Genomic DNA, 16250 nt, shown 5'->3' on the forward strand with positions numbered 1-16250 from the left:
AGCTTTAAAAGATCAAAGTTTTCTGATGATTTATGAAAAAATAGAAGTAACAAGAAGAGGATTGACTCATGTTTTCAAATCCCACATTGAAGGGTCGTTGTGTTACGTTCAGCATTTTGAGGGAAACTCTAAATCTGTTTCCAATATCAAAAGTGAATCAGTCAAGTTGAGTAGTTCAGCACGTCCTCCAATATTTTGTTATTCTCATTAACAACAACTTAAAAATTGTTTAAGCAATTTATTTTTAGGTACAAGATGCCTGAGATACAAATGTTGTGTTATTTGTTATTCTAGTCCAATTGGAAATCAAGAGATAAACCATGAGAAGCCTCAGGAAAATCACCTTTTTTTCCCCCCTAATTTGGAAGCTATTCAATTTTACCTTCTTATTCATCATATATCCCAACTCGTCCCACCCTGCCTCAGTCTCATCCCTCTTACTTTTATATACTGCTCTAATCTCTGAACTTCCTTTCCCCTCGCTTTCTTTTATTTTTGCTCTTCTCTCTTTATTCCCCTGTTTTCCCCTAGTTTACGAGAGTCAGATTTTATTTTGTATAGGAACTTGAATTTTCTTACCCTACATTACATAGTTGCAAAGACGGTAACTGTTTCAAGGATGGAAACACTAAGATAGAGACATCTTATTGGACTTATGGAAGATTGCATAGAAAGTCAATGATAGGTGAGTCACTAAAAGTAGAATGCTTATCTCCTGCTTCCATTCAGGGGCATTAACTAGTGCACTGTATGTAAATAAAGGATGGCAAAACTAGGGCAATTGCTTAACTTCACTCAATCCCTAGCAAATATTTCTAAAAATAGAACCATGACAGCAAGACTTTTTTTTAAATGTTTTTATAACAATCTAGCATATTGTATTTACTTTAATGCTTGGTCTATTATCATTGTTTTTCATTCAAATATGGAGGTGGTAGAGTGAACAAAATGATTTTTATTTCTCTCTTGAAAAAGAAAACTGAAACAGCTCTGTGACTCAGGCCCTATCCCTACCACAAAAATTAACAACTTCTTTACCAAATCAGTCAAAAAAATTCACAGGATGCAAACTAGAAAAAATAATAATCCTATGATTTACTATATACCAATTGAAATATAAAAGATCAGTCAATCAAACATTTATTTTGTGCCAGGTACTGTGCTAAGCACTAAGGATACAAAATGAAGCAAAAGACAGCTCCTGCCCTCAAGGAGATCACAATCTAATGGGGGAGAAAATAAGCAAATGTGTACAAACAAACTAGGATAAATAGGAAATAATTAACAGAGGGAAGGCATTAGAAGTAAGAGAGATTATGATACAATGGAAGAAAAAAGGACAGGATTTTGAGTTAAAGGATCTGAGTTCAAATCCTAGCTCTGCCACTTAACTACTGTCTTTGCCTGACATAGGGCAAATCTTTGGTGGACCTCATTTTCCTCATCTGAAAAAAAGAAGAGGGTGAGCTAAATTGTGTCTGAAGTCCCTTCCAGTTCTAAATCTATGAACATATGATGTTCTACTTGTTTTGATGTGGCATGATATAGCGGTTAGAAAGCTTGACTTGGAGTTTGGAAGATGGATTCGAGTCATACACTTGCTAGATATACAACCATGAGAAAATCATTTAACTTTTATGGGCCTCAATTTCCTCATTTGCAAAATGAAAGGAGAAGACTAGATAGACCCTGACACCTCATCTAGCTCTAGATGTATGATTTCTTCTTCTTTTTTTTTTTTTGTGAGGCCATTGGAGTTAAGTGACTTGCCCAGGGTCACACAGCTAGTAAATTTTATGTGTCTGAGGTCAGATTTGAACTCAGGTCGTCCTGACTCCAGCGCCAGTGCTCTACCCACTGCGCCATCTAGCTGCCCCTTAGATGTATGATTTCTATGATCCACGAACCCATGATTTCATTACTGAAGTCACTTTCTCCAACAGTGAAGATCGCAACTTCTCCATTCCTTTTTAAATGCTATTTTTTGTCTGAATTTGTGATTTCTTTTTCCAACTTATATCATCTGTAATATTGCAATCTTAGAGAGTTGCCCAGGGCACCAAAAGCATAAAGGTCTTGAGCACGGACACATAATTAGTACGTGTGGCAGGGCTGAAAATCAGTTCTTTACTCCATAGTCAGCCCTCCATCTATTTGGACTGTTGCCTTTCAACCACTCTATATTTCTCTATTAGCTTCCATAGACAATCTACCCAATGCACTGAAGTTCTAATACTGAGTTTTTAATGTTTTGTTCACAGAATCATAAAACTTGAAGCTATCTATGTTTTATCTCTTATTACTATACAATTGTCCCACTTCCTTTTTTTGTCACACAAATGCCTAATGGCATCTTTTTTAATGCTTCTAGTGCAAAAGACATCATTTGCACTATGCCACAGCACATATACATATTTGCCATACATCTTTCTATTGCCCTTTGGGCCAGGTGCAATGTTTTGTTTTGTTCTTTTGAGATTATAAAGATTCATGACTTATAGCTACATGACATCACTAAAGAATACAAAAAATGTTTAAAAAGATGAATTTTGGTGACAAGGAAGAGTTGGAGTTATTGAAAGTGCTGAAGAAGTTCCAAAGTATAATCCAGTATTTTTGTTGTTCACTCTTTTCAGTTGTGTCTGACTCTTCGTGACCCCATTTGGGGTTTTCTTGACAAAAACACTAGAGTGATTTGCCATTTCATTCTCCAGCTCGTTTTACAGATGAGGAAACTGAGGCAAACAGGATTAAATGATTTGTCCAGGGTCACTTGGCTAGTAAGTGTCTGAGGATGGATTTGAGCTTAGGTCTTCCTTACTCCAGGCCCACTGCTCTATCCACTGCACCACCTAGTTGCTCTTCAATGTAGCATGTTTCCCTCCTGTACAATTCTGAGCCAAGATCATTGTCCATCTTGAGTTCCTGTCCAAGAGCTACTGATTGAAAATTCCACTATGGCATCCAACTGAATGCTATAATCTGGGCAATGTTCATTCTGCATCCACTTGGTTTTGCCCATGGAGATTGCTAGACCAAAGTCTTTTAGGAACACTCATCTTATAGAATACTAAAATTTAATATAATCAAAATAATGCTTCCGTGAATAGAAGCTTTGGAGTACCCAGTACTATTGTGTTTACTATTTGATGATGGGGAATTTTGTTTTTAATTTGTAAAGCAAATAAAGCCTTTATGACTCTTCTCCAACAAGGCTCCTCTATAAGTTAAGACCATATACTACTCCTTGATAAGGGTGAGCACAGACATAATTTTGCTCAGTTATCCTTTATCAATACCAAGCAAGGGATAAAACAGGGAGATGTGCTCCGCACCGGTGTTCACTACTGTGGCAATGTTCTGCACAAAGTTGCAATGATAGAAGGATCTCCTAGAGATGGTGAGGTTCTTTGATTTGGTCACTGGACAAAGGTAGCTCACATCTAACAAAATAACAATTGAATTCGTTTATAGTTTATAGACCCTCTTCTCTTTGGCAATTCACTGCCATCACTTAAGAAACAAAAGGGAATCATACAGAATATGAAATCATTTTATATTTTTAGCTGTTTTAATTAATCACCTACTGATCTGACTGCTGCTAACGAGACTTTCCATAACAAAAATCAAACTTCCTTCAAAAAATGCCTCAACCTTCTGAGTTTTTTGGTCAGTTTTCATAACTCTGTGGGACTTCTCTAGACACTAACCTAGAGGTAGAGCTCTCTTTTACGATGCAACTATTATCCCAATTCTACAAATGAAGTTAAGTTACTTGTCCATGGTCACACAACTACTGAATGCTGTTATGAGATTTGAACTTAGTTCTTCCTGACTTCAAGTCCAGCATTCTATCCTGTATGCAGGCCCTAAGCCTCACTATCTTTCCCTTTGTGCATTTGCACATTCATATTCACATATTTACACATATATATGTAGATACATACACATCTATATGTGTTATAAAATAAAATGGTAGCCTAGTGTTATGGAGTACTTACTTAAGACACTTGAAATATAATGCATCCTTATAAGCTTTGTTATAAAAAATTGGGCCCACTACATTATTCACAATAAAAAAGTCCTTTGTTATTATAAGCAATGACATTCTCAATTAAGCTGAACACAACTAAATTATGGCTTTAATTAAAAGGCATTTTCTGAGATGGCACCAACATGTTTAAAATTTAATATATTTTATACTAGATGCTGGGATCATTAACATGAAAATCTCTTTCTGCAACATGTGCACTTTTTGAAAATAACAGAACATCTTTAACTCATCTCAAGGAATGTTCCAGATTCTACAAGTTCTCGCTGTAGCAATAATTCAAATAGTAATTTTCCCCCTAATCAGACATTAACTTGCACCTATTGGTGTATAAAGAATTTTGTTTCCATTCCTGGGTAATAGGAATAGACTCTTCGGGCCACAGCATCACATTACTTACATAAAGCCTTTTGCTACCATGCACAGATTCCCAAATAGGTCAAGTCAGCATTTCTTGAAATGTTGCTAAAGAAAGGCAGAAGCTCAGTGGCCTCTGGGAAGTAACTTGTTGGTCCTGGTCCAGTCCCTGATGAAGGGTTGGAATACAACACTGCACTTGATAACCTTTTTCCAATTGTCGTTTGAATAAGAAACAGATTACCTAGAAAGAACTACACTTCAGGCAGAAAGATGGTGTCTCTAAAATAAGCCTGAAACTGAGCAGACAGAAGAATTATTTGTGGTCTTCCACAGGCCCAAACTTAAGAGGTTTGAAAAAGCCATGAGGCCAGTGGATAGAGCACTGGCCCTGAATTCAGGAAGACCTGATTTATCCAGTCTCAGACACATAACACTTACTTGCTGTGTGACCCCGGACAAGTCACTTAACCCCATTGCCTAGCCAAAAAAAAAAAAAAAAAAGTCATGGGGCCCTGCTCCTTTTCGCTTCTTAATGGTTGAGTCCTAATAGAACGGCAGTGCCAATTCTGCCAGCATTTGGGTATTGGCTACCTGCAGAGAACTGTTTACAGAAAATAACAAAGTATTGAGAGGGCCACCTGCTCTTTCTGGAACTGGAGGAAGGAGTCTGTCCTCTCTTGTATAAAGGTTTAAAAAAATGACAAGGTCTTCTAGGATACATTCTCTACAGGAGTACAACTTCACAGAGCTAGTTTTCTACCTACCTTATGTACATTCCATATCTACCCTAAAATAATAAATTCTTCCTGGGGAGTGATTATAATTTTTTTCATCTTTGTAATTCCAGACCCTAGCATAGAACATTTTGTGGTAGCTGAATTTGGTACAATGGATTTTTACCATTATTAAAAAACACAAACCCTCATGTACCAGACTGAATACCTAAGTACTTAGGGGGATGCAGAATGTTCCCACACTGAATACTTTCTCCTCCCCCACACACTCCATCAAGGCAATTAAAAAATATATTTATCTTGTGTAGTGTTCTATGCCAAGCATTGAAGGAGATATGATTAAATAAGGCAGTCTCTGTCCTCGTGAAGCTTACAATTTATTAGGGCATATAAAATGTATAAAATAATTATTGTACAAACTAGAGCATGATGGAGGTGGCTAAAGTGGTGCAGTGGATAGAGAGCCAGGCGTGCAGTCAGAAAGACCTGCATTCAAATATAGCTTGAGACACTTACTTGCTGTGTGACCCTGGGCAAGTAACTTAACTCTGTTTGCCTCAATTTCCTCATCTGTAAAATGAGCTGGAGAAGAAAATGGCAAACTACTCTTTGCCAAGTGTCTTTGCCAAGAAAACCACAAACAGGGTCATGAAGAATCAGATGTTACTGAAAACAACTGAACAACAAGAGTATGATAAGTACATGAGAGAGGAACAAAGTTCTATGTCCTATATTTAAAAAACTATTAATGGGACAGTTGTGTACAAGGATGAGTGGGCTCTGAGACATGTCCTCTTCTAGAAGTCAATCAGTGATGAGAAACACATCTCCCCTGATCAGTCATCAAGGCCTGGGGCGACTATTAAGCTTCTGGCTCCTTGACAAGTATCAGGATGATACAAAAGGAGTACAAGACAATCTTATAGGTGTGAGGTGGAATCTCACAGTTAGTTTCATTTGCATTTCTCTTATTATAAGTGATCAAAGTATTTTTGTTACAAAGAAAGGCTAGTTGGGGAGAAGAGGTTAATGAGTGGTGATAGATATAAAAAAAGAGCATTCATAAAATATTTTTAAATGCACAGAAAAAAACAAAAGTTCAAGCAATGGTGATTCTGTCATTGTCTTCTTAAATGTAATTTAATACATCTATGTAAATAAATCAAACTTAATATTTACAGAAATTAATAAACTTAAGTAAAAAATTAAATTATATATATATATATACTCCTTTTGAAAAAAGTAATCAAGTTCAATTTCTTAGGGAACTCTGTATTTGTTGATAATTGCTAAGTGTACAATAAGTAAAATTTGAAAATAAAAATATAAAGCATAGTTAGAACTCTCAAGGAGTTTATAATCTAGTGTATAGAAAGGCATACATAATGAAACAGTAAACAAGGCAGTATAAAATAAGGTGCTATATTGTGGGAATAGAAAATTACTATTCATAATAGCACATATTTATGTAGTGCTTTGAGGTTTACAAAATGCCCTACATAGATTATCTTATCTTATTAGAGAATAAAAGTATCTAGGGTGAGATACCAAATAATAAAAATTTTCTCACTGTGATTTTTAGTCCTGTCATTTCTTTACTAATTAACCATTTTTTTAAAAAATTTCCCCTAATAACTAGGTACATCTAGTAAAAAGAATGGTACTTTGTTTCTAGGGTTATCAAAATCAAAATGTTATATGGCCAAAATATGACAGCGAGGCAACGTGGCATGATGAATACGGGGCTAGGTCTGCAGTCAAAAAGACCTGGGTTCAAGTCCTGCCTATGACACATACTAGCTGTATGACCATGGGTAAGTCACTTAAACTTTCGGAGCCCCCAGGCAACTCTCTAAATCTATAAGTTAAATGTAATTTGCAGAGCTGCAGCAGTGGCAGGAATTTTGATACCAGGAATTCCCCACATAGGTCTAGAATCAAAAGTCCAGACACCAAAATATGGCATATTAAGAAGAGCAAGCACAGTTTCTCCAATAAGATTCTGGTTTGGTTTTTTTTTTTTTGGTTTTTTTTTTTAGGCAATTGGGGTTAAGTGACTTGCCCAGGGTCACACAGCTAGTAAGTGTCAAGTGTTTAGTCTGAGGCCGGATTTGAACTCAGATCCTCCTGACTTTAGGGCCGGTTCTCTATCCACTGTGCCACCTCGCTGCCACTCCACTAAAATTCTGGCCATTTGGCAACTGTACTTAAATTCTAATGCTAACTCTATTAGGTTCCCTACTATTTTGTGGTTTATTTTGTTTTTACTTAAAGAACTATTACACTGTCAGAAGAGATATAATTTGGGCTTTGGTATCTTTTCAGGAAAGCTCATATAGGGATAAATTCTAGCCCTCAGTGCTCATCTTAGGGCACATTTCACACAATAATAAATACCCACTGAAGGCCAAGCACCAAATTATTATTAGCTGTAATGATAACAATTTTCTTTTAATACTGTGATTGAGACAATTCAATATCACAACCAACTGACACACAGTAAGAATCTTATGCTTTACTTCAAAAAAACAATTTACTGCTAGTGACAAATACCAGTAGGAACACTAGCACTACCAGTCACACTCCTAATGAAGATCGATTTTCTAACTATCATAACTAATGTGTAATATCCAAAAAGATACATGGTAATTTACACCTAATTAGTGTCTTACGGCTTTGTAAACTGTCACCATCCAATTTCCTTTGGTGGATCTACTCAAAAATGCACAATTGTCAACAGTCATGCAATATCACAATCATCCAATTAGCACTGACCCTGACCTCAGACTCCCACCTCTCAATGCCAAATCAGTCATCAATAAATCATGCTCCCTCATAAAGCTTTTCCATGACAGCTGACCTACCATAGAGTTCCAAAGAATGAAGACAATTCTTCTAAGGAAAAGCAATGGGGAAGAGTCAGAGAGACAGAGAAAGAATGAAGTTGGGTTCTTTTATCAACACTGCAGTCAGCAAAATTGAAAATCATGGATTCTGAATGATTAAGAGGATATCCATAACACCATGGAATGAATCCATGAGAGATACATCTGAAGAGCATTAGTGGTAATCAGTAGTCATGATAGATTTATACATACATACATACATACAAACAATACATATATGCATAATAGGTACATTTTTATACAAAGTCTCTTTTACTCTCTCTTTGGCACATCTTTATATCCAATAAGGAAACATGTCATTCCAGATTCCTGAATGATATATACTGTGGCTCCTGGGGAACACAAAGTAGTCAGATCATTTGTTTAAAAGACTATAAATGATCTGCATTTGTTGAAAAGGCTCTCAAAATGATATTCAGGTTTCTAAGCAAGGTCTGTATAAGCTTTCTAAATCCATAATTATACTCTACAGTATTATCACAGACCAATAGCACTCCATTGCCAATATTCTAATAATTGAGTCCTTTGTCCTAAGTCCTCTCATGCTGTTGGTTTTTGTTTTGTCTTGTTTTTTTATTCCACAATATCTTCTAAGAGGATATTTAAACTACTCACTGAAGCCCGGGTACAGATCACAGGAATTATTTCATGACTGCTACTCTCATTTGTCATCTATCCAGGAAATATTAGTCCATCCTTTTCTTTCAAACTAACTCAAAACTTTTAATCTGGCTTTTGGCTATGATTTGAGCTGTGAGTGTTGGCACAAGATGGAAAAACAAACATAGCAGCATTCAAATAAGCAGTTTTGTGTGAGTAATGTATTGGTATGATTTAGGCATAAAGATTGGCCAGTCATTTTTTATACTCTACACAGAGCATCTGCCACATGTTAATGTAAGTGTAATCAAAATGAGAAGAGTGAATACTATCACATAAATCAGTATGTTTCATATACATACTCTGGAACTGTGTTTCATGAATTAGTATGTGATTTAGTGGAAAGAGCATGAACTAACAATCTAGAGCCTTTCATTCTAGACCTGACTTTGCCATAAATTAGTCCTATTCCAATGGAGTAACTCACTATACTTTGGGGGTATATGAATTTCCACATCTGCAAAATAAGAGGGATGAACTTAGATAGTATCAGAGTTCCCTTCAATCTTTAATATTCTTTACTGTGAAGTTGAGATGGAAGTGAGTCACAGAACCCCATAACTCTTGTTCATTCACAGAGAAAGAATTGGTAGGGTCAATGCTTGAGCTCCTCTGAAAGAGCCATTATAGTAACAATACCCTATTTGAGGAGTTTTTTGAATTAAAAAATTTTAATCAACAAAAATCTGCCTTATCTCCATCTGCTTCCCTCCCCTCCAATTAAGAAAGAATAAAAACAAAACCCTTATTATAAACACATATAGTCAAACAAAACAAATCCCCTCATTGGCTGTGACCTTCCTCCCCCCAAAAAAAGTCTCAATTTGCATTATGAGTCCATCACCTTTCTATCAGGAAGTGAATAGCATAATTCATCATGTGAGTCCTCTGGAATCCACAGTGGTTATTCCTTTGATCAGAGTTACTAAGTCTTTCAAAGTTTTTTGTCTTTATAGTATTGTCACTATATGAATCATTCTCCTTATTCTGCTCACCTGATTCTTCATCAGTTCATAAAAATTTTCCCAGGTTTCTCCGAAACCACTCCTTTTATCATTTCTTACAGCACAAGAGTATTCCATCAATTCATATATCATAACTTATTCAGAAAATCCTTATAGGTGGGCACCCCCTCAGTTTCCATTTCTTTGCCCTTCAAAAAATGCTATAGACATACATAATATAAACATACATCCTTAAAGTCTGTTTTGCTTAGGATTAATCCTTCCCTTAATTTGCCTTTCCTCTCACTCATCAAAGTCCCCTCTCCCTTCTCTCCAATTTCCATATTAAGGGATATGTGTGCTTATATATACTCCTCCTGGGTCATTGCCTTGTCATAGTGGACAGCTTACATAACTTAATGAAACTATAAGCTATGCCATGCAGAGTTACCAAGACACATAGGTCATAGTGGAGAGTTCTGCCAAAAAGTGATCCACTGGAGAAGGAAATGGCAAACCACTCCAGGATCTTTGACAAGAAAACCATGGACAGTATGGAGAACAAAAGAGCCTGGTATGCTATGGTGGAGGGGTCACATAAAGTTGGACACAACTGAATGACTGAACAACAACATTTATGTACCTAGCAGTGTGTATGTATGACAGGGAGAAAGAGTGTGGGTGTGAATGGATAGGTGGTTGTGAATGTAAATTTTTCCCTCTTTCCACCAGTTCATATGAGAGTGAAGTTCAAATATCAACTGTGCCCTTCTCCTTTCTTCTTGTTTGTATAGACTTCTCCTTATGCAACCTGATTATGTGACATCATTTTCCCCCTCCTTCATTCTTCTCATTCCCCTAGGGTATTTCTCCTCTCCTCACTTTTCTTTCTTTTTTTAAGATCATAAAAAATAACAGAACCACTCCCAGGTCCTCAGTCTAACTAGACTTCCTCTATGACCCTGAAGATGATAGAGTTTATCTTCTCATATTAGTACATAAGCCATGTACTAATTTAGTTCCTTATGATGGCTCACTCTTGACTCCTGTATTTGAACTTCAAAGTTTCCACACAGCTATGGTCTTTTCATCACAAATGCTTGCAAGTCTTCTATTTCATTAAAGATCCATTTCCTACCCCCAATAGGATTATACTCAGTTTTGCTGGGTAAAATATTCTTCGTTATAAGCTTATATTCTTTCCCTATATCTTATTCAAAGTTCTTCATTATTTTATAATGGAAGCTATGAAATCATGTGTGATTCTGAATGAGACTCCTCTGTACTTGAATGCTTTCTTTCTGCCTGCTTGTAGTATTTATATTGTATCTGGAAGCTCTGAGTTTTGGCTAAAATGCCCCTGGGAATTTTCATTTTGGGGTTTCTTTCAAGAGGTGAGCAAGAAAGAAAGAAGGAAAGAAAGAAAGAAAGAAAGAAAGAAAGAAAGAAAGAAAGAAAGAAAGAAAGAAAGAAAGAAAGAGAAAGAATTATCTTTCCACTTTGTCCCCTTGTTCTAAGAGTTCTAGATAATTTTCTTTAATGATTTCTTGATATCTAAACTTCTTTTTTAGTCATGATTCTCAGGCAGTCCAATGATTCTTAACTTTTTTTTCTCTTCAATCTATTTTCAAGGTCAGTTGAATATGAGATACCTTCCATGAGATACCTTCCATTTTTTTCTAATTTTTTTCAGTCTTTTGACTTTGTTTTCAATATTTCTGGTTGTCTCATGGAGTCATGAGCTTTGATTTAATTCATTCTAATTTTCAGGGAGTTTATTGCTAGGTCAAGATTTGTACCTCTTGTAGCAAGTTGTTAATGCTCTTTACATATTTTTCTTCTAGATCTCTCACTTCTTTTCCTTTTCTTCCTCTTGTACTCTCATTTGGTTTTGGAAATTATTTTTATCTTTTTTATTCTTGCTTCATCTCTTTCAGGAATTCTAGTTGAGTTTGTGCCCTAGCCATGTTTTCTGTTGGAGTTTTGCTTGTAGATGTTTGGGGATCATTCTTTTCTTCTGTGTGTCTTAAGCATCCTTGTCAGCATTATAGCTTTTTAATTAGTGGGATGCTATTTTATATTTGCTCACTCTTCCAGGCTGCTTCCTGATGTCAGACATTATATCCCATGGCAAGACAGCTCTAAACAACAATGGAAAGTACATGACCAAATATAACCACTCCTCCTGAAACACCACCCACCTTCCTCAATCAGCCTTGGATCTGTGACCCAGAACTGGGTAGCAAGAAATAAAGTGGGCAAGTGAAATTTGTTCCTGTATTCTGCACAAAGTTGGGTCCCTCTTTGCTGGATTCAGCATCTCTTGTTCTACCACACAACTTCTCCCTGTACTAGAATGTTCCACATGACTATTCCTGGCTATACCAGCATTCCCAGTGTACAAAGTCTTTCTCTCTCCTTAAGCCTCCATGGGATAGCAAAATGACTCACTACAATTTTTTTCATAGTTTATCTCTGTAAAGTTCCCTTTTTATTCTCAAATTCTATGAATATATGAACTTCAAATAGTTATTAGAGCAGAGCCTAGGGTAGAGTAACAAGAAGTACAACCAAGCTTTCCGTACACACACACCCCTCAACAACTCTGATCAGATCTCCAAAAATGCACCACACTGAGTCCTTATCAGGAAATCAAGAAAAAAAAAACATAGTAAGTCAGTTTTTCTATCCCAGGAAGGCACAAGTAGACAGACAGAGAAATCTGTGAACACTGGAAATGGTAGTATAGTCAGGAACATGGAGCATTCAGTGCAGGGAGAAGTTGTGCACCAGGACACAGTTGGAGACAACTGGGTCTAGATAACAAATAGATATGATTTTAAAATGTCTAACTCATAGTTCAAAGCAGAAGTGATTTCCTAAAACTTAGGGGAATGTTTGTGTTGATACTGAGCAATCATACAGGACATAACTTCTTGTTCTCTTCCCCTTTTGCTACTGTCCCACCTAGGAGAAATTAGACATGTAGATAGTGACATACCAGTACTTAACAAGCAATTTTATTTGTATCAACCAATATTCATTGAATACTTGCTGTGTGCAGCCCAAGACACTAAGTTTTGGGGTTATCAAACTGTATTTGCAGTATCTCTGCCTCCTTGGGGTTTATAATCTAGTTTGGGAGTAAAGATATGCATAATGCAAGTATACATATGCTGTCTAGAATTTAAGCAGCTCAATATAAGGTCAGCTCTTTGAATGCAAGGATTATTTTTTGTCCCCAAAGCATAAATATAGTATCTTCAGAGATTAGGTGCTTAATGGATTCCTTGTTAAATTAGATTAGGATAGACCAACCTCTCTCCATCTGTGTCCCATAATAATGTGAATAGAGATTCCATTGAAAAATTTAAATGCCAGCAAGTTTCCCTCTAAAAGATTAAATATGGAATAATTATATATTAAGTATGTTTATTATGTACAATAATTTTTCCATTTGAAAATAACTTTAATTTTCTCCGTTCTCTTTGAAAATTTCCCAACCTTTATCTATCCCAGGACCATTCCATAACTCCAAATTTGCCTCGAGACTAAAGCAGCATTTATGAGTCCTGCCAAGATATTTCAAGCACAAAAGTATTCCATATCCAAATTAGTTTAGGAAAAACTGGTGGATAGAGTAATTTCTCTTTCAAAGGAAGAAATGATCCCAGAGGGCAGGCAAGGTCTTGTAGAAGAGATGAATGATATTTGACTTCAACCTTAGAATCATAAAATCATAGATTTGAGGCTAGAATTAACCTTAGAGGTTCTCTCATTTAACCTCTTCATTTTAATTTTTCTTCCTGTCTCATGGAGTCATTTAATCTATTCTAACTTTCAGGGAATATATTACAGGGAGATTATCTTTTGGAAATAAGAAAACTGAGATCTACAAAGGGTATGTAATTTTGCCCAAAGTCACACAAGAAATAAATGGCACAGGTAGTATTCAAACACAAACCCCCTGGCTCCAAATCCAGTATGTTTTCCATCATGTCACAGTGTTTATTTCAAGAAAGGATATTCCATCCTGATGCAAAACACTTCTAAAAAGTACATAATTTTGAAAACAAAAATCATATAAACACAACAAAAGAAGAATGGGGCAGGGGGAGTCCCATCTATTCTTTTTTTTTTTTAGGAATGTAGTTGCATACATAACTAACTTAACAAAAAGTTGTAAATATGAGAAGCTATGGAATAGTTAATTTCTCATAAGTAATGGGATTACTTAAAAATAGTCAAATACAGTATTCCAATTCATATTCTATTTACTGTTCAACAGTAAGTAAGCACAAAAAGTTAATTTCAATTGTGGCCATACCAATTTGATAATTGTGTAGCATCTGACTCCTACATATTCTCTTCCTAAAAGGTACCTATATAGTAGAAATGGGCAGATGCAGCCTGAACACATTTTTTTTTTCCATTTTTGTATCTTGACTGCATAGAACTAATGTGGAGAAATTATGTTTTGAAACTACTGGTTCTTAGCCATAGATTGAAATCCTTCACTAATTATTCCATCACCCCTAAGAATTATTACAATATACTTAACTTCATTGCTTTTACATGGGTAACAAAAAGAACAGAGTTTAAATGAATACTCCCATGATCCCATAGTAGATGCACCGTAAACAAGGCCCCCAAGCTTATACAACGTATCTAAAAGTCTTTGTGTGGTTTTAAGCTTTAATAGCTTAAGACTTCTGGAATGCTGTTCATTCTTTGTTCAGTTATATCTGACTCTTCATGACCTCATTTGGGGTTTTCTTGGCAAAGATACTGGAGTGGTTTGCCATTTCCTTCTCCAGCTCATTTTACAGATGAGGAAATTGAGGAAAACAGGGTTAAGTGACTTGTCCAGTGTCACACAGCTAGTAAGTGTCTGAGGCCAGATTTGAATCCAGGAAGATGATTTTCTCTGACTCCAGGCCTAACTCTCTATCCCCTATACCACCTACCTGCCCTGAAGACTTTTGGAATACCGTGTAGTTAGTTAGTAACCTCCTCTCACCCTTGATTCCTACACCCCCCCACCACACACGCACACACACACACACACACACACACACACACACACACACACACACAAAACCCTCCATACCTGAAAGGGAGAAGTCTCCTTTCTGAGTTTCACTTTCTCTAATTAGGAAGGCACCATTCAGGTTTCCTGGGTATAGCAGTTGTTTTTCCGCCTCTGCTCTCTTGATTGAACCAAAGAACCACCTATAACAAAAGATATGCACATTTTAATTATCCAGTAATACTCTGCCTGTCAAGAAAGAACAAGATACCCAGTAAGAATGAGTCTTGAAGCTTCAACTGTGTTTTATGGTTTTTGTGATCTTTATGAAATATTTCTAGAGTGAATACTGGCAACTTAACACATAGATGCCAAAGGTAGTAAATTTGGGAGATTGAAAACAGGAGTTGTGGCTGCTATTGGGATCCTGGGTAAAACTGCAAAGTAGGTGAAGTTTTCCTTCAATGTTCCCTCTTCTCCCTTTCTGGATCCTCCCCATGAAGCACTGCCTCACTCTTTTATCTCCCCAGGTCCCCTATGCCCTAAAGTGGACCTTTCACTTCCTAAAGGTAGCCCCTCATCAAAGTTCTTCAAAATTCACAGGATCTTGGAACTAGAGTTGGAAGAGATCTTAGGGACCATCTATTCCAAAACTCTTATTTTAAAGATGAGAAAACTGGGACTCTGAGTTTAAATGACTTTGCCTGAGGATACTGAGATAGTAAGTGTCAGAGATAGAATTTGAACCCAGGTACTGTGATTTCTGAGCCAAAGATCTTTCCACTTAATCATGCTATTTTCCCAATTGTTCCTTAAACCCATGAACTCCCTACAATTAAAGTTCCCATTCCAGTAGTACTAATCTCTTAGGAAAATAAGACAAAATCATTTACAGTAAAATGTGAATAGAAAATCCAGGTGAGTTTTATTTTTAAAGTTTTATTTTACCATTTTCAAAAGCTTCCAACTCCAGGGAATATCTAACTGACAGACACAGCAGAGAAAATGTCTGTGACTCTTGTCTCATCTGCATGCTCTAAGGCAAAGGTGTAAAACTCAAATTAAAATGGGGACCACTAAACATAAGGATTCTTAAGGGCACTAGTTGACTTAGAAAGCCACATATTGATATTAACTATGTTTTATTGTATGTTTATACTTATTTTGTTAAATATTTCCCAATTACATTTTAATCTAGTTGAGGACATACTCAGAGCTGTTGTGGGCCACGTGTTTGATACCTGTGCTCTAATCTACTACTGTAAGCACAACAGTTCAGCAATATAAGAACTGACTTTAAAGAGAGGAAAGACCTTGTGTGCTATAATTTAAGGAGTGAAGGGAAAGTCATCAAAAAAAAAATCTCTTCCACCAAAATAATATGATGCCTGAAATCCAACTATTAGGGATTTACTCCATATCTCCTTTCAATTTTCATATCACTTTGTTTGTAGCTCTTTTAATGCATTTTAATGCATTTTCATACTCTAGGTTTTTATATGTTGAGTCTTTTTTTTAATGCATTTTAATGCATTTTCATACTCTAGGTTTTTATATGTTGAGTCT

The 16250-nt window shown here is 36.2% G+C and overlaps 1 protein-coding gene across 1 annotated transcript in view; it reads right to left on the minus strand.

The window, feature by feature from the left end:
- The window catches only part of FRK (fyn related Src family tyrosine kinase), a 119814-nt gene that overhangs the window by 35753 nt on the left and 67811 nt on the right, over positions 1 to 16250 (minus strand). The window contains exon 2 of the mRNA XM_027848626.1: positions 14766 to 14887. Coding sequence (XP_027704427.1) covers positions 14766 to 14887 — 122 coding nt within the window. The remainder of the gene's footprint in view (positions 1 to 14765; positions 14888 to 16250) is intronic.

The sequence above is a fragment of the Vombatus ursinus genome, unplaced genomic scaffold (assembly GCF_900497805.2).
Source record: "Vombatus ursinus unplaced genomic scaffold, bare-nosed wombat genome assembly UNPS02006779.1, whole genome shotgun sequence".
NCBI classification, from domain to species: Eukaryota; Metazoa; Chordata; class Mammalia; order Diprotodontia; family Vombatidae; genus Vombatus; species Vombatus ursinus.